Raw genomic sequence first — 20,021 nt, 5'->3', positions numbered from 1 at the left:
GAAATAAAACTATGGAAACGGATTAAATCGCGTATAATGAATTTATAATTGATAAACTGTATGTTTCATTTTGTTTCTGGACTTGCAGGTCACCAAACCCCGAGCACCTGGAGTTGGCGTGTTCCCTAGCCTCCAAATACGACCTGGACGCTTTAGAAGTGTGGCTGCAGCACGCGGACAGCGACCCCACACTCGCCAGCTTACTGTCCAGTGTGCCTTGCGGCGACGCTACCACTCATACTCGGTGAGACATGACATTATTGTGTTCCGAGCACCTGGAGTTGGCGTGTTCCCTAGCCTCCAAATACGACCTGGGGCCCGTTTCTCGAAAGGTACAAGCCTTGTATTACAAGTGTGTTTCCATGACAACCCATACGATTTGACAGTTCGCGCACTTGTAATACAAGGCTTGTACCTTTCGAGAAACGGGCCCCTGGACGCGCTAGAAGTGTGGCTGCAGCATGCGGACAGCGACCCCACACTCGCCAGCTTACTGCCGAGTGTGCCTTGCGGCGACGCTACCACTCATACTCGGTAAGTCATTTTTGTGTTTAACTAGCTTTTCCCCGCGGCTTCGCCCGCGTACTGAAAGTAATCTTGTTCAAAAATTGAAGTTTTGTGCCCCATTTCACCCCCTTAGGATGTGAATTTTGAAAATACTTTTTTAGTGCTCCTCTACACCTTACAAGGAACCTACGTGCCAAATTTGGAATCTCTAGGACCAGCGACTTCGGCTGTGCGTTGATATGTCAGTCAGTCAGTCAGTTTTTATTTTTTATTTTTGTGTTTAATTACTTTAATGATTATAAATTGAAATAGATATCATACACGAAAGAAAAAACGGCAAGGCCCACTGGTGGCCGAGAAAAAATATTCAATAAAATAATTTGATTTGTTCCCTAGTTGTACTTTAATGGTGTTTATTTCAGTTAATAATATTGGCCGTGTGGTGACGGGTTAAGAATTTCTCCATCCCCTTTCTTCCCGTGGGTGTTGTAGAAGTCGACTGTGGAATATGGGTTATATTGTGGCGTAGACAAGAGGCTGGCAACCTGTCACTGCAATGTCACAGTTTCGTTTTCTTTCAATCCCTTTTGCCAAGAGTGGCACTGAGACTTGAGTAGGTTCATGTGCTCTGTCTACCCCTTTATATTAGCGGATATAGGCGTAATTGTATGTATAATTGTTTGTACTTACTACACAAACAGATAGAAATATTCATTTTTCCGTATATATCTTACATTTTTCAGTATCTGCGAAGGTCTCTGGCCCAAGATCACCGGTTCCAACCACCATGCTTTAATAAACTTCTTCACAATACTCAAGAATGTGGACGAGAAACCGTTACTCTGGGGCCTGACGGCGGCTGAACACATCAAACTGCTGAAGAAAGTCAAGGCTGCTTCGAATGGTAACATCTATTTTTGTACTAGCTTTTTCCCGCGGCTTCGCTCGCGTTAAGTACAAAAATTGCGGAATGCTCCGTACAAACCCCCCATTTTATGGAAGTGGAGAGTTAGAAAGAGACAAAAAGTAGCCTATGTCACTCTCCACCCCTTCCACTGTCTTCACTAAATCACGTCAGTTCGTCGCTTTGTTTTGCCATGAAAGACGAACAAACAAACGATACACACACATAACACACATTCCCATTTATAACATTAAGTATGGATTATTGGACCCTGCCTGCTACGCCGCGGTCCCGGGTTCGAATCCCGGTGAGGGCATTTATTTGTGTGATGAGCACAGATATTTGTTCCCGAGTCATGGATGTTTTCTATGTATATAAGTATTTATATATTATATATATCGTTGTCTGAGTACCCACAACACAAGCCTTTTTGAGCTTACCGTGGGCCTCAGTTAATCTGTGTAAGAATGTCCTATAATATTTATATTTATTTATTTTATTTTATTATTTATTATTTGGAACTCTTGAAGGTTTCGCACTGCTCACACTTACTAAATAATAATAAATAAAGGTACCTTTGAACCTCAGTTTTGACAATTTGGCTTATACTTTTATTAGCGCCATCTAGCCGAGAATCATCTAAAAGTGTAGCGCCATCTAGGCGATCGTACCTATATATAAGTCTTGATGATTCCGAGGTGCGTTTTTTCGTATACGTCTTTGGTATAATGGTTCTTTCCTAATCTAAGATCACAGAACGCTAACTTAATGCACCGACCATAATATGGTTTATTATTTAGTACTTACTTGCTTACTGCGACGGCTCAGCGACCCGAAGTGGATCTTAGCCTCCGACTTTAGTAGCTATGTATAAATCTCGCTGCAATAACATTTAACAAATTTTCCAAATACATTATTTCAGAGTTGGACTACAAGATCCTTCTAGAACCCGCTTCGGAAGCAGAGTTCACCTCGCACATACTCTCCGTGATGCGACCAGAGACCGCCGGCATGGTCACCAAGCTGCTGCGGACTCTACCCCCGGCCTTCCGCCTGCCTCTACCGGTGCATACGCTCTACACCGTGTGGCTCACTCACTACTTCTACAGTGTGAGTATAGTGTACTGTAGAGCAGAGACAGCGTGGTCACAAGCTGCTGCGGACTCTACCCCCGGCCTTCCGCCTGCCTCTACCGGTGCACACGCTCTACACCGTGTGGCTCACTCACTACTTCTACAGTGTGAGTATAGTGTACTGTAGAGCAGAGACAGCGTGGTCACAAGCTGATGCGGACTCTACCCCCGGCCTTCCGCCTGCCTCTACCGGTGCACACGCTCTACACCGTGTGGCTCACTCACTACTTCTACAGTGTGAGTATAGTGTACTGTAGAGCAGAGACAGCGTGGTCACAAGCTGCTGCGGACTCTACCCCGGCCTTCCGCCTGCCTCTACCGGTGCACACGCTCTACACCGTGTGGCTCACTCACTACTTCTACAGTGTGAGTATAGTGTACTGTAGAGCAGAGACAGCGTGGTCACAAGCTGCTGCGGACTCTACCCCCGGCCTTCCGCCTGCCTCTACCGGTGCACACGCTCTACACCGTGTGGCTCACTCACTACTTCTACAGTGTGAGTATAGTGTACTGTAGAGCAGAGACAGCGTGGTCACAAGCTGCTGCGGACTCTACCCGCGGCCTTCCGCCTGCCTCTACCGGTGCACACGCTCTACACCGTGTGGCTCACTCACTACTTCTACAGTGTGAGTATAGTGTACTGTAGAGCAGAGACAGCGTGGTCACAAGCTGCTGCGGACTCTACCCCCGGCCTTCCGCCTGCCTCTACCGGTGCACACGCTCTACACCGTGTGGCTCACTCACTACTTCTACAGTGTGAGTATAGTGTACTGTAGAGCAGAGACAGCGTGGTCACAAGCTGCTGCGGACTCTACCCCCGGCCTTCCGCCTGCCTCTACCGGTGCACACGCTCTACACCGTGTGGCTCACTCACTACTTCTACAGTGTGAGTATAGTGTACTGTAGAGCAGAGACAGCGTGGTCACAAGCTGCTGCGGACTCTACCCCCGGCCTTCCGCCTGCCTCTACCGGTGCACACGCTCTACACCGTGTGGCTCACTCACTACTTCTACAGTGTGAGTATAGTGTACTGTAGAGCAGAGACAGCGTGGTCACAAGCTGCTGCGGACTCTACCCCCGGCCTTCCGCCTGCCTCTACCGGTGCACACGCTCTACACCGTGTGGCTCACTCACTACTTCTACAGTGTGAGTATAGTGTACTGTAGAGCAGAGACAGCGTGGTCACAAGCTGCTGCGGACTCTACCCCCGGCCTTCCGCCTGCCTCTACCGGTGCACACGCTCTACACCGTGTGGCTCACTCACTACTTCTACAGTGTGAGTATAGTGTACTGTAGAGCAGAGACAGCGTGGTCACAAGCTGCTGCGGACTCTACCCCCGGCCTTCCGCCTGCCTCTACCGGTGCACACGCTCTACACCGTGTGGCTCACTCACTACTTCTACAGTGTGAGTATAGTGTACTGTAGAGCAGAGACAGCGTGGTCACAAGCTGCTGCGGACTCTACCCGCGGCCTTCCGCCTGCCTCTACCGGTGCACACGCTCTACACCGTGTGGCTCACTCACTACTTCTACAGTGTGAGTATAGTGTACTGTAGAGCAGAGACAGCGTGGTCACAAGCTGCTGCGGACTCTACCCCCGGCCTTCCGCCTGCCTCTACCGGTGCACACGCTCTACACCGTGTGGCTCACTCACTACTTCTACAGTGTGAGTATAGTGTACTGTAGAGCAGAGACAGCGTGGTCACAAGCTGCTGCGGACTCTACCCCCGGCCTTCCGCCTGCCTCTACCGGTGCACACGCTCTACACCGTGTGGCTCACTCACTACTTCTACAGTGTGAGTATAGTGTACTGTAGAGCAGAGACAGCGTGGTCACAAGCTGCTGCGGACTCTACCCCCGGCCTTCCGCCTGCCTCTACCGGTGCACACGCTCTACACCGTGTGGCTCACTCACTACTTCTACAGTGTGAGTATAGTGTACTGTAGAGCAGAGACAGCGTGGTCACAAGCTGCTGCGGACTCTACCCCCGGCCTTCCGCCTGCCTCTACCGGTGCACACGCTCTACACCGTGTGGCTCACTCACTACTTCTACAGTGTGAGTATAGTGTACTGTAGAGCAGAGACAGCGTGGTCACAAGCTGCTGCGGACTCTACCCGCGGCCTTCCGCCTGCCTCTACCGGTGCACACGCTCTACACCGTGTGGCTCACTCACTACTTCTACAGTGTGAGTATAGTGTACTGTAGAGCAGAGACAGCGTGGTCACAAGCTGCTGCGGACTCTACCCCCGGCCTTCCGCCTGCCTCTACCGGTGCACACGCTCTACACCGTGTGGCTCACTCACTACTTCTACAGTGTGAGTATAGTGTACTGTAGAGCAGAGACAGCGTGGTCACAAGCTGCTGCGGACTCTACCCCCGGCTTTCCGCCTGCCTCTACCGGTGCACACGCTCTACACCGTGTGGCTCACTCACTACTTCTACAGTGTAAGTATAGTGTACTGTAGAGCAGAGACAGCGTGGTCACAAGCTGCTGCGGACTCTACCCCCGGCCTTCCGCCTGCCTCTACCGGTGCACACGCTCTACACCGTGTGGCTCACTCACTACTTCTACAGTGTGAGTATAGTGTACTGTAGAGCAGAGACAGCGTGGTCACAAGCTGCTGCGGACTCTACCCCCGGCCTTCCGCCTGCCTCTACCGGTGCACACGCTCTACACCGTGTGACTCACTCACTACTTCTACAGTGTGAGTATAGTGTACTGTAGAGCAGAGACAGCGTGGTCACAAGCTGCTGCGGACTCTACCCCCGGCCTTCCGCCTGCCTCTACCGGTGCACACGCTCTACACCGTGTGGCTCACTCACTACTTCTACAGTGTGAGTATAGTGTACTGTAGAGCAGAGACAGCGTGGTCACAAGCTGCTGCGGACTCTACCCCCGGCCTTCCGCCTGCCTCTACCGGTGCACACGCTCTACACCGTGTGGCTCACTCACTACTTCTACAGTGTGAGTATACTATACTATAAATTATAATTACTATAGAGCGAGAGACTGAGCATGGCAATTTTTCTACTGTATAGTCGTTAGCGTTACGGATAAATTAGTACGGGTATTATACATATTATATTTATAATATAAAGTTGAAGTATGTTCTATATGACTTTCAGCAGTATTATATAAGCCTCAATTGTTACCTACCCTCGTTATTACTTTCAAAATTACATGAGGTATTTGCATGTGGAGTTTGCCTGTAAGTGATTATTACACTTTTCTAGAATATTGCGCATGTGAGTTTATGTAAAGCATTGGTGTAAATAATTGTTGGTAAACCTTGAATAAACTTAAAAAAAAAAAATTACATCATGAGGAATAATACGTTTGTACTTAGTTACCCTTCGGGTTGGAAGGTCAGATGCCAGACGCTTTGAGATTAGTTGTCAAAGTCCCCCAGGCTTTATCCAACTAGTGTGCTACGCCTGCTGGACTTATTTTGTACAGTCTAGCAACTGCACATTTTTCCGTTTACGCTGCAACCTACTTAAGGCCGAGCCGTAATTTATTATTTTAAGTAAAGGTAAATTTAGTGCGTACCTAGCTCTCTTACGATAATCATCAACTAAAGGAACTGCCAATTAAGTTGCCTAGTGTAACCATTTTAAGGTGAAATAAACCAGTATAACATAACTCCATCTCTTCATCATCTCTCAACGCACTCAACCATCTCAAGCAAGTGTACGGACTAACTGGCCCGTACATTAAATGGTCCTTCGAGCCTCTGCGTGTCCTGGAATCTCAAAAAGGTAATAGTGTTTTTGTTACTTAGTACGATAGTGAATCGGTTTGCTGGCCTCCCACAAGCGGGTCTCCCCAGTAAAATTGAGAAGGCACAAATATCGTATTTAAAGTGCAGAAGCTCTGATTACCGGTGGAAGGAAAGGACGCCACACAGAACCACCGGTGATACAGTCATCAACTACACGAGGATCAGAAGACGCGCAGGAATCTGGATCTTCAAAACTAGCAACTAATTATCTGCCGTCGGGGTGCTTGAAAAAACGCCGGCGGGGGTGCAACTTCAAATTAACTAACAGCAACTTCAGGCTCAACTTACTACAAAGTCAAGCCTAACTTGAACAACTTAACTCACTTCAAGATCAACTTTCAACTTCCTTCTAACGACAAACTCATCATGACTAAACTTCAACAACAGCAAACCTGCTTTGAGAACATCAAGGCATTGTGTGTCAACTACAAAAAGGATTCGGCAGGCAGGAAAACTCGTGACTACTTAACCAAGCGGATAACTTCTCTCGACGCCTTATGGGGTGACTTCGAGAACCAACATGGGGTCCTTGAAAAGGAAATCGAGGACAAGAACATTAACTACTTCCAGGAAGATATTTACACGAAAACTAAAGCTATGTATGACGTCACTAAGGCGGACATGCTGAACTTGATGCAAAAACTAACTGACGCGAAGAGCACAGTCAGATTTGATCTTACAGATTTTTTGGAAAACATGGAATCTGGTTCGGACAGCGTCATTCAACTTCTTAACAAACAAGAATGCAACTTCAAGGCAATCGATCGAGCGATGTCAAAAATAAATGTCGGCGTAAACAGCGAAAGGTGGGAACTAGAGGACAATCTTAACATTCTGAAGTCAAAATGGACGGAAATCGACAAGCAACACTGGGAAATAGACGGCTTGCTCAAGGGTTCTCACGAAACTTACTACCAAATATTCACCGACATAGAAAATAGATACGATTCTATGCGCAAGGAACTCAACAGCAAGATATGGTCAACCTTACACTATCAGAAATCGGCGCCGCGCATCTCAATACCCGAATTCTCAGGAAATTATAACCAATGGATTTCTTTCAAAGATCTTTTCATAGAAACCGTCCACAATAACCCAACTATCAACAAGGCGCAAAAAATGCAGCATCTGAAAACTAAGCTTCGCGGAGAAGCGGAAAGATTGGTCCAGCATCTGACAATAAATGCCGACAACTATAAATCATGCTGGGATATCTTAAACCAGCGTTACGATAACCGACGTCTTCAATTTATTTCATTTATGAACACCATGCTGAATTTACCTAACATTCAGCAGCCGGACGGCCACAATCTGAAGAAAATGCATGACGTCATAACTGAATGTCTGAGTGGACTAAACAATATTGGCTTGGATACTACGACCTGGGATCCTATTATTGTTCATTTAATGACTTTGAAACTAGACACCACCACCCACAGCGACTACGTACGGGACCTTCAAGATCACAGGGAAGTTCCAGTCTTACACGACTTTCTTTTCTTTTTGGAAAGCAAATTCATGGCTTACGAAACCATGAAAAGCTCCAAAAAGGATATAAACTCGCAGCAGAAGCCAGCACCCATCAAAACTTTCAACAAGGATCATCAGGCCAAGAAAACTAACTACAATAACTTCAACTATTTCAAGAATAATTCCAAGACATATCACGCGACCTACGGTCAGTGCCCTTTTTGCAATGGGGAGCACGTGTTGATGCAATGTCAGAAGTTTCTCGACCTAGACACAACTCAGCGAAACAACACGGTCGCAAGACTGCAAGTGTGCAAAAATTGCTTGTTTAGTCACGGGGACAAGGAATGCAGATCCAACAAAACTTGCAAGGAATGTAACTTGCAACATCATTCATTATTGCACAATAATACGGCCAAGAAACAAACAACTTATAATTTTAGAAAAAATAACTTTGAATCTAAGCCATCAACTTCAAATTCAACTCAACAAGCATCCAGCCATCATATAGCTACGAATGGCGTGGAAGTATTGCTAACTACGGTTCAACTTCAACTTCAAGCTAGCGATGGAACATACATTACGCTCCGCGCGCTACTAGACCAGGGGTCACAACTTAACATTATAACTGAAAATGCCACGCAACTACTGAAACTACCCAGGAAGAAACTCAACGGAACTATAACTGGAATCGGAACTTTAAGCTGCAAAGGGGAGGCAGAGCTTACCTGCAAGTCCTTGCAATCCGATTATACATTCCAAACTAAAGCATTCATTGTTAGAAAAATAACTAGGAACCTTCCCAACTCCACATTCGAGAAAGGGAACTGGACGCACCTACAAAACTTGGAACTAGCGGATGCTGACTTCAACGTGTCGCGCCCTATAGACCTCTTGCTAGGGGCGCACGTTTACGCTGACGCTCTTATGGATGGCGTAATTAGGGGTGGAAGATTGGCTCCGATTGCCCAACAGACCCGTCTAGGATGGATTATTAGCGGGGAACTCGCAACGAATGGCCCACTTAGCTGCCATGTAACTTTAATTAACCTGGAGGAACTTACCAAGTTTTGGGAAACCGAAGACATCACCCAAAGCGAGGAGAATACGTCTCTTAACGACCAGTGCGAAGCTTACTACCAGCAAACTGTCCAGCGAGGCTCCGATGGGAAATACATTGTGAAATTGCCATTGAGCGCGGACTACGAAAAAAAACTGGGCAATTCTAAACGAATTGCGGTCTCTCAGTTTTTACAACTGGAACGCAAACTACAAAGACAACCTAAACTGGCCGCAATGTACAAGGAATTCATGAAGGAATATGCCGATTTAGAACACATGAAACCTTCGGCCTCAACTTCATCCCAGGACTGCTACCTCCCGCATCATGGGGTGCTAAGGGAAAATGCCATCAGTACGAAGCTAAGGGTTGTTTTTAATGCGTCTCAAAAAACAAGCTCCGGTTACAGCCTAAACAGCCTGCAAGAAAAGGGCCCTAACCTACAAGGGGACATCCAAGCATTGATTCTGAAGTGGAGAGCCTACAAATATGCCTTCTGTGCTGATGTTCAAATGATGTACAGATGCATTTGGATCTCTGAAGACCAGCAGCATCTCCAGAAGATAATATGGCGAAACTCGCCCTCTGAAGCCCTTCAGGAATACCAGCTTTGCACAGTAACCTACGGCCAAAAATGTGCAGGATGGTTAGCCACAAGAACCCTCAAGCAATTGGCTGTGGACGACGGTCATAAATATCCCGAAGCCGCCGAAGCGCTGAAGAATGAATTTTATGTTGATGACCTCATCAGCGGCCGCAATTCAATTTCGGAAGCAATACAACTACAAAAATCCCTAATAAACTTACTTAAAGGTGGAGGCATGAACTTACGAAAATGGTCGGCAAATGACCCAACTCTACTTGAAAATCTAAGCGAAGATCAAATTTCCACACAAACATTTGACTTCAAACATGAAGATTCTATGAAAACTTTAGGGCTTGGCTGGAACCCTAATTCTGACACTTTTTTACTCAACTGGAATCTAAACAATAAGCCTTCAACTAACTTAACGAAACGAACTCTGTTGTCGGAGATATCTCGTCTATATGATCCATTAGGATGGTATAGCCCTGTAACTGTGACCGCCAAGCTAATATTTCAGAAAGTGTGGACAAACAATATCTCATGGGATCAAGTTCTACCACGCGACATTCAAGAGGAATGGCTGAAATTAAAAACAGAGCTGCAACTACTAAGAAAAATCAAAATTAACAGATGGATCGGCGGAACATCAAAACAAATCGAGCTTTTGGGCTTCTCGGACGCAAGTGAGAAGGCTTTTGCTTGTGTAATATACACTCGCATTAGAGACGAAAGCGGGAAGCCATGCACAACTTTATTAGCAGCGAAAACTAGGGTTGCCCCCATATCACAAAAAACTACTCTTCCAAGATTGGAATTATGCGGAACCCTACTGTTGTCTCAACTAATGAAGAAGGTTATGGAAGCATACAAGAATTACGACATAACTATTAAAGCGTTTTGTGATTCTCAGGTGACTCTCGCATGGCTGCAAGGAGATATATCACGCTGGGAAAAATACGTAGCGAACCGAGTAGCAAAGATCAAGCAAATAATACCGGCAGACAAATGGCATTACATTAGATCTGAGGACAACCCAAGTGACTGTGCTTCGAGAGGCGTGTATCCAAGCAAACTAGTTAACCTCGACCTCTGGTGGCACGGACCGTCTCTTCCCGAAACTAGCCCGAAAAATGATGCTCAAAGTTTTACTTGTCTTTTTGCTACAAACATCGGCGCATTGAAAACCGAAGAAGCAACCCTAACCACAAAGCAGGATAAACACTTCATATACGACCTTCTTGAAAAGTGCAGCTCTCTATCACGAGTAATACGAATCACCGCATGGATATTACGATTTATTACAAACTTGCGACGTAAGCAGAAAGCCGACACCAACTATATAACTACTAAGGAGCTAATCGCTGCAAATGAATATTTAACCAGCTGCGCACAAAAGGAGGCATTTCCTGACGAATATAAACTACTGTTTAAAAATAAACCTATTCCAACCCACAGCTGCATATACAAACTGAAGCCTTACCTAGACGAAAGGAAATTGATTCGGGTTGGCGGACGGTTGAATAACTCTAACTTGCCCTCTGGAATGAAAAATCCAATTATCTTACCCAAAAAAGGGCGTATGACTCATCTCGTCATTCATCACGGGCACAGGGCAACATTACATGGCGGGGCGCGCCTAACCCTTAACTACATAAGACAACGTTACTGGATCATAAGCGGCAACAGGGCGGTAAAATATCAACTGCAACATTGCGTTCGCTGCCACCGATTCAAGCCGTCAACCACCCATCAGCTGATGGCGGACTTACCCCGCAAAGAACTATCCCATCAAGGCCATTCACGCACACTGGTGTAGATTTCACTGGTAGCGTAGAAGTCAAAATTAACAAAGGGCGAGGTGTGAAAACATCGAAGGGATACATAGTTATCTTCGTGTGTCTGGCCACGAAGGCTGTACACATAGAACTTACTTCGGACATGAGCGCTGAAACATTTTTGGCTGCTTTTGAGAGATTATGTGCCCGCCGAGGCACGCCTAAACATGTTTACTCTGACTGCGGCACCAACTTTATCGGCGCATCGAAGATTATACGTCAAGAATTTGAACAATTCAAGCAAACACTGTCAAACTCAAGCTTTTTTGATGAAATTGGAAAACTGGAAGTGGAATGGCACTTCAATGCTCCCGCATGGCCTAGTGGTGGGGGAATTTGGGAGGCCGCCGTGAAATCCTTGAAATATCACCTAAAAAGAGTCCTTGGGGAGCAGAAACTTACATTCGAAGAGTTTATCTCTCTGCTGGCGAAGATAGAAGCTTGTCTAAACTCAAGACCGCTTTGTCCTCTTACAGAAGACATCGATGAATACTATAACTGTCTAACTCCAGGACATTTTTTGACCGGGTCAGCTACGTTGTCACTGCCGCACTCGGATTACAGTGACACCAAACACATCGATCTGCGCCGCAGATGGCAGCTTATTCAACATATGACGCAACGATTCTGGAAAGCTTGGTCATATGATTATCTAACTCAACTTCAGCGTCGAAGCAAATGGAACAAACCAACTCAAAATATTGAAAAGGATGACATTGTTCTTGTAAAGGAGGACAATTTACCTCCGGCAAAATGGGCACTCGGCCGCGTCGTAGAGGTTCACCCTGGGCGCGACGGCCTAACTCGCGTAACAACTATACAAACTCGAAACGGGACTTTCAAGCGCCCTGTTGTCAAACTTTCACCCTTGCCGATGAAACCAAGGGCTGAACTCGAGGACAAGCCATCGACAAGCCACACTGAGCAATCATTGGAAAACAACGAATCTGAACGAGGCAACACTAAGAAATCTACAAGATATCCTAGAAGAAATAAAACCGCCAAGCTATCCTTCGTAACATTGTTTACAACTTTTATAACCATGTGCGCTATATCAGGGTCGCACGCCGCCAGCGCGTCGACGTCGGCACATATTACGAACCTTGAACCCGAGCGACCGATATATTATGATACAATCGGCAAGGTACAAGTAATACATAATAAATGGACATTACTTATGTATTACAACCTAACTAACTATTGGGAAGGAGTTCGTCGCATTGAAACATACCTACATGGGGTGGAAGACTGGTGTGCGAAGACGGACCCAAGATATTGCAAAACTACTCTCAACCAACTGTACCACGAAATGGATCTCCTGCAATACTACAACTCTATGCTGCTCGCCCCTCACAAGCATCTAACCGACAGGAAGAAACGAGGACTAGCCGACGGGGTTGGGTATTTAGCTAATAGTTTATTCGGAATCCTGGATCAACGTTTTGCCGAAAAATACAAAAACGACATAGAAGCCGTACATGACAATGAAAACTACCTACTCGAACTCATCAAGAATCAAACAACTATCGTCGAACTAGAAAACAAGGTGCTAAAGAAAAATGAAGTTAACATCCAACAACAATTCAACGTTATAGAGACCTTCATGAACGAAACGAATATCAACATAGCAAAAATTGAGTCAGCAGTGGAAATCGCCATGGCCACGAGCTACTTTAATTCGGCTTCACTATCAGCCTACCTACTCATCAACAATCTAAAGAACATGCAGGAAATGCTATTCAACACCCTAACTGATGTCTACAAGGGCCATATCGACGTCCACCTTGTGACGCCGGTCAGCCTAATCGAGCAAATGAACATTATCGCTGGCAAGCTGCCAAGAACCATATCTTTACCTGTTCACAACATACGAGAAGACATCAAGGACCTCTACAAACTACTGTACGTTAAAGCTCGAGTCACCGACACTTATTTCTTCTTCGAACTTCACATTCCTCTAATTTCAGATGAAGACTATACGTTACATCGTGCTATACCGCTGCCCATCAAAACAACTCAAGACACTGTCATCGTGCAAACAAGTGCCCGTTATATAGCCGTTAACCTGCAGAAAAATACCTACATATCCTTTAAAGAAGAGGACCTTCAAGAATGCGTACAGTTGAAACTAGAAACTTTCATATGCAACAAAAACTTGCCAGTGTTTAACCTTCACAATGAAAACATTCCATGCGAAGCAAAACTAATAAGTCATCGCACGAGTACACCATGTGACGTAGCGCATACGTCATGTCAGAACGCCTGGATCGAGTTGCACTCACCAAACGCTTGGCTTGCCATTTGCTGCGATACCTGCACGCTACGAGCCATATGTGAACAAGATGTGACGTCACACACTATGACGTCATCCGGGATAGTCACTTTAGCACAAGGTTGCATACTGCAATCTAAATACCTAACTATACATTCACTAAACCAATACAACAGCAAGATGAAGATGGACTATGAGATAAACGTGCCCTCAGTAACATCATCCATTAATCGGATTGCAAATCTGACCTACCACAACATACCACATCTTTACCATACTGAACGTAAACACAAGGACACCGATGTAGAAGAAGTGGATAATAGAATACAGTTCCAGAAGAACAAGGAACAAGGTTTCCAAACAACTTTAACTACCCACGATATTCATCAATATACTATCAGCTATGCCTTGCTGGCCGCTGTCATATCTGCTGCTGTCTTTTGGGGAGTGGGAAGATGCTATCCCGATCTGTGCAAGCTAAAGAAGCGCAAACAATGCTCACTACAATCAGTAAGGCCACACTACGAGGATATCGAACTTCAACCGATGCCAGAAGAGAAAAGCCAGCCACAACCACAAACCGGTGCGAGACCAGCGAGCCACCTCGCGCCACGCCCGAGCCGTCGCCTCGCAACCAAGGACAACGTGTCATTCGACTTTGATTAATTGGATTTCTTGATTTATTTGTAATGGCTTTTCCTCTTGTTGAAATTTATCTTAACTTTTTCTCTCTCTTTTGGGGTTGCCAGCATGTACAGTCTAGCAACTGCACATTTTTCCGTTTACGCTGCAACCTACTTAAGGCCGAGCCGTAATTTATTATTTTAAGTAAAGGTAAATTTAGTGCGTACCTAGCTCTCTTACGATAATCATCAACTAAAGGAACTGCCAATTAAGTTGCCTAGTGTAACCATTTTAAGGTGAAATAAACCAGTATAACATAACTCCATCTCTTCATCATCTCTCAACGCACTCAACCATCTCAAGCAAGTGTACGGACTAACTGGCCCGTACATATTTTGTGGCGGCTGGTAGGAATATCAGTGGCGGCTGGTCCACATAAGCCGATTCCCACAGGCTTGCCTAAAATTGATTAGATACCTACTAGTAAAGTACCTAATGTTAAGGTAGGTTTCTTTTTGCTCAGTGTTGCCTAGCAGAAATTTTCACCAGCCGCCGCCGCCGCTCCGCCGCAGGAATATGCACGTAGCGGTGACGACTAGCGGAAAACAGGGGAGGCTTTTACTCAACAGTGAGTGAGTGCAAAAAAATGTATGTTAAATGAATAATATTATTGTCCGTAGGAGCCGAGCACCGGGTCTGTGAGCAACAAGAAGTGGATGCAGCGCTACCGGCAGTGCGCGAGCTACTTCAACAAGCTCGCCAAGAAGGAGCTGCTGCGCTTCCTGGCCGACACCTGCTTCAGTCCCCAGGCCCTACAGCGGTGTGTACACTCCACATAGAGTATTATATTACCACAGGAGCCACCCGGTCTGTAGCAACAACAAGTGGATGCAGCGCTACCGGCAGTGCGCGAGCTACTTCAACAAGCTCGCCAAGAAGGAGCTGCTGCGCTTCCTGGCCGACACCTGCTTCAGTCCCCAGGCCCTACAGCGGTGTGTACACTCCACATAGAGTATTATATTACCACAGGAGCCACCCGGTCTGTAGCAACAACAAGTGGATGCAGCGCTACCGGCAGTGCGCGAGCTACTTCAACAAGCTCGCCAAGAAGGAGCTGCTGCGCTTCCTGGCCGACACCTGCTTCAGTCCCCAGGCGCTACAGCGGTGTGTACACTCCACATAGAGTATTATATTACCACAGGAGCCACCCGGTCTGTAGCAACAACAAGTGGATGCAGCGCTACCGGCAGTGCGCGAGCTACTTCAACAAGCTCGCCAAGAAGGAGCTGCTGCGCTTCCTGGCCGACACCTGCTTCAGTCCCCAGGCCCTACAGCGGTGTGTACACTCCACATAGAGTATTATATTACCACAGGAGCCACCCGGTCTGTAGCAACAACAAGTGGATGCAGCGCTACCGGCAGTGCGCGAGCTACTTCAACAAGCTCGCCAAGAAGGAGCTGCTGCGCTTCCTGGCCGACACCTGCTTCAGTCCCCAGGCCCTACAGCGGTGTGTACACTCCACATAGAGTATTATATTACCACAGGAGCCACCCGGTCTGTAGCAACAACAAGTGGATGCAGCGCTACCGGCAGTGCGCGAGCTACTTCAACAAGCTCGCCAAGAAGGAGCTGCTGCGCTTCCTGGCCGACACCTGCTTCAGTCCCCAGGCCCTACAGCGGTGTGTACACTCCACATAGAGTATTATATTACCACAGGAGCCACCCGGTCTGTAGCAACAACAAGTGGATGCAGCGCTACCGGCAGTGCGCGAGCTACTTCAACAAGCTCGCCAAGAAGGAGCTGCTGCGCTTCCTGGCCGACACCTGCTTCAGTCCCCAGGCGCTACAGCGGTGTGTACACTCCACATAGAGTATTATATTACCACAGGAGCCACCCGGTCTGTAGCAACAACAAGTGGATGCAGCGCTACCGGCAGTGCGCGAGCTACTTCAACAAGCTCGCCAAGAAGGAGCTGCTGCGCTTCCTGGCCGACACCTGCTTCAGTCCCCAGGCCCTACAGCGGTGTGTACACTCCACATAGAGTATTATATTACCACAGGAGCCACCCGGTCTGTAGCAACAACAAGTGGATGCAGCGCTACCGGCAGTGCGCGAGCTACTTCAACAAGCTCGCCAAGAAGGAGCTGCTGCGCTTCCTGGCCGACACCTGCTTCAGTCCCCAGGCGCTACAGCGGTGTGTACACTCCACATAGAGTATTATATTACCACAGGAGCCACCCGGTCTGTAGCAACAACAAGTGGATGCAGCGCTACCGGCAGTGCGCGAGCTACTTCAACAAGCTCGCCAAGAAGGAGCTGCTGCGCTTCCTGGCCGACACCTGCTTCAGTCCCCAGGCCCTACAGCGGTGTGTACACTCCACATAGAGTATTATATTACCACAGGAGCCCCCGGGTCTGTAGCAACAAGAAGTGGATGCAGCGCTACCGGCAGTGCGCGAGCTACTTCAACAAGCTCGCCAAGAAGGAGCTGCTGCGCTTCCTGGCCGACACCTGCTTCAGTCCCCAGGCCCTACAGCGGTGTGTACACTCCACATAGAGTATTATATTACCACAGGAGCCCCCGGGTCTGTAGCAACAAGAAGTGGATGCAGCGCTACCGGCAGTGCGCGAGCTACTTCAACAAGCTCGCCAAGAAGGAGCTGCTGCGCTTCCTGGCCGACACCTGCTTCAGTCCCCAGGCCCTACAGCGGTGTGTACACTCCACATAGAGTATTATATTACCACAGGAGCCCCCGGGTCTGTAGCAACAACAAGTGGATGCAGCGCTACCGGCAGTGCGCGAGCTACTTCAACAAGCTCGCCAAGAAGGAGCTGCTGCGCTTCCTGGCCGACACCTGCTTCAGTCCCCAGGCCCTACAGCGGTGTGTACACTCCACATAGAGTATTATATTACCACAGGAGCCACCCGGTCTGTAGCAACAACAAGTGGATGCAGCGCTACCGGCAGTGCGCGAGCTACTTCAACAAGCTCGCCAAGAAGGAGCTGCTGCGCTTCCTGGCCGACACCTGCTTCAGTCCCCAGGCCCTACAGCGGTGTGTACACTCCACATAGAGTATTATATTACCACAGGAGCCCCCGGGTCTGTAGCAACAACAAGTGGATGCAGCGCTACCGGCAGTGCGCGAGCTACTTCAACAAGCTCGCCAAGAAGGAGCTGCTGCGCTTCCTGGCCGACACCTGCTTCAGTCCCCAGGCCCTACAGCGGTGTGTACACTCCACATAGAGTATTATATTACCACAGGAGCCACCCGGTCTGTAGCAACAACAAGTGGATGCAGCGCTACCGGCAGTGCGCGAGCTACTTCAACAAGCTCGCCAAGAAGGAGCTGCTGCGCTTCCTGGCCGACACCTGCTTCAGTCCCCAGGCCCTACAGCGGTGTGTACACTCCACATAGAGTATTATATTACCACAGGAGCCCCCGGGTCTGTAGCAACAACAAGTGGATGCAGCGCTACCGGCAGTGCGCGAGCTACTTCAACAAGCTCGCCAAGAAGGAGCTGCTGCGCTTCCTGGCCGACACCTGCTTCAGTCCCCAGGCCCTACAGCGGTGTGTACACTCCACATAGAGTATTATATTACCACAGGAGCCCCCGGGTCTGTAGCAACAACAAGTGGATGCAGCGCTACCGGCAGTGCGCGAGCTACTTCAACAAGCTCGCCAAGAAGGAGCTGCTGCGCTTCCTGGCCGACACCTGCTTCAGTCCCCAGGCCCTACAGCGGTGTGTACACTCCACATAGAGTATTATATTACCACAGGAGCCACCCGGTCTGTAGCAACAACAAGTGGATGCAGCGCTACCGGCAGTGCGCGAGCTACTTCAACAAGCTCGCCAAGAAGGAGCTGCTGCGCTTCCTGGCCGACACCTGCTTCAGTCCCCAGGCCCTACAGCGGTGTGTACACTCCACATAGAGTATTATATTACCACAGGAGCCACCCGGTCTGTAGCAACAACAAGTGGATGCAGCGCTACCGGCAGTGCGCGAGCTACTTCAACAAGCTCGCCAAGAAGGAGCTGCTGCGCTTCCTGGCCGACACCTGCTTCAGTCCCCAGGCCCTACAGCGGTGTGTACACTCCACATAGAGTATTATATTACCACAGGAGCCACCCGGTCTGTAGCAACAACAAGTGGATGCAGCGCTACCGGCAGTGCGCGAGCTACTTCAACAAGCTCGCCAAGAAGGAGCTGCTGCGCTTCCTGGCCGACACCTGCTTCAGTCCCCAGGCCCTACAGCGGTGTGTACACTCCACATAGAGTATTATATTACCACAGGAGCCACCCGGTCTGTAGCAACAACAAGTGGATGCAGCGCTACCGGCAGTGCGCGAGCTACTTCAACAAGCTCGCCAAGAAGGAGCTGCTGCGCTTCCTGGCCGACACCTGCTTCAGTCCCCAGGCCCTACAGCGGTGTGTACACTCCACATAGAGTATTATATTACCACAGGAGCCACCGGGTCTGTAGCAACAACAAGTGGATGCAGCGCTACCGGCAGTGCGCGAGCTACTTCAACAAGCTCGCCAAGAAGGAGCTGCTGCGCTTCCTGGCCGACACCTGCTTCAGTCCCCAGGCCCTACAGCGGTGTGTACACTCCACATAGAGTATTATATTACCACAGGAGCCACCCGGTCTGTAGCAACAACAAGTGGATGCAGCGCTACCGGCAGTGCGCGAGCTACTTCAACAAGCTCGCCAAGAAGGAGCTGCTGCGCTTCCTGGCCGACACCTGCTTCAGTCCCCAGGCCCTACAGCGGTGTGTACACTCCACATAGAGTATTATATTACCACAGGAGCCCCCGGGTCTGTAGCAACAACAAGTGGATGCAGCGCTACCGGCAGTGCGCGAGCTACTTCAACAAGCTCGCCAAGAAGGAGCTGCTGCGCTTCCTGGCCGACACCTGCTTCAGTCCCCAGGCCCTACAGCGGTGTGTACACTCCACATAGAGTATTATATTACCACAGGAGCCACCCGGTCTGTAGCAACAACAAGTGGATGCAGCGCTACCGGCAGTGCGCGAGCTACTTCAACAAGCTCGCCAAGAAGGAGCTGCTGCGCTTCCTGGCCGACACCTGCTTCAGTCCCCAGGCCCTACAGCGGTGTGTACACTCCACATAGAGTATTATATTACCACAGGAGCCACCCGGTCTGTAGCAACAACAAGTGGATGCAGCGCTACCGGCAGTGCGCGAGCTACTTCAACAAGCTCGCCAAGAAGGAGCTGCTGCGCTTCCTGGCCGACACCTGCTTCAGTCCCCAGGCCCTACAGCGGTGTGTACACTCCACATAGAGTATTATATTACCACAGGAGCCACCCGGTCGGTGACCGTTTTGTTTAAGCGCCTCCTTGTACATAGGGCCTAATTGATTCAATCAATTCGTAAATAACCGCTAGATTTGGCAAACGATACGTCTTAGCCACATCGCAACATACTTCAAAACAAATGTGCTTTCAAACAAAAAAACTAAATCGAAATCGGTTTATCCGTTCGGGAGCTACGATGCCACAGACAGACACACACACAGACAGACAAACAGACAGACAGACAGACACGTCCAACTTATAACACCCCGTCGTTTTTGCGTCGGGGGTTAAAAAAGAGGAACTTACAGCTCCGGGACAATAGTACGCCACTTCTCGCTTCTGCAGGCCTAGCACATGATGGCCGCGGGAGTATGTCGCCGCGAGATAGACTACCTGTCCTTATGTCATTAATACTATTAGACAAAGACGTGTCATCTGTCTCGCGGCGACATACTCCCGCGGCCATCATGTGCTAGGCCTACAGGGCTCGTCTCATCCAGTTGTACGTAATTTTCCGGATG

At 48.5% G+C, this 20,021-nt stretch overlaps 1 protein-coding gene across 1 annotated transcript in view; it reads left to right on the top strand.

The window, feature by feature from the left end:
- LOC125225066 (NBAS subunit of NRZ tethering complex-like) overlaps nucleotides 1-20,021 on the top strand; it is a 77,407-nt gene that overhangs the window by 48,146 nt on the left and 9,240 nt on the right. The window contains 4 exon segments of the mRNA XM_048128583.1: nucleotides 89-244; nucleotides 1,251-1,411; nucleotides 2,334-2,521; nucleotides 14,855-14,994. Coding sequence (XP_047984540.1) covers nucleotides 89-244; nucleotides 1,251-1,411; nucleotides 2,334-2,521; nucleotides 14,855-14,994 — 645 coding nt within the window.

The sequence above is a fragment of the Leguminivora glycinivorella genome, chromosome 4 (genome assembly GCF_023078275.1).
Source record: "Leguminivora glycinivorella isolate SPB_JAAS2020 chromosome 4, LegGlyc_1.1, whole genome shotgun sequence".
Lineage (NCBI taxonomy): Eukaryota > Metazoa > Arthropoda > Insecta > Lepidoptera > Tortricidae > Leguminivora > Leguminivora glycinivorella.
This window is presented reverse-complemented; position numbering and strand designations above follow the sequence as displayed.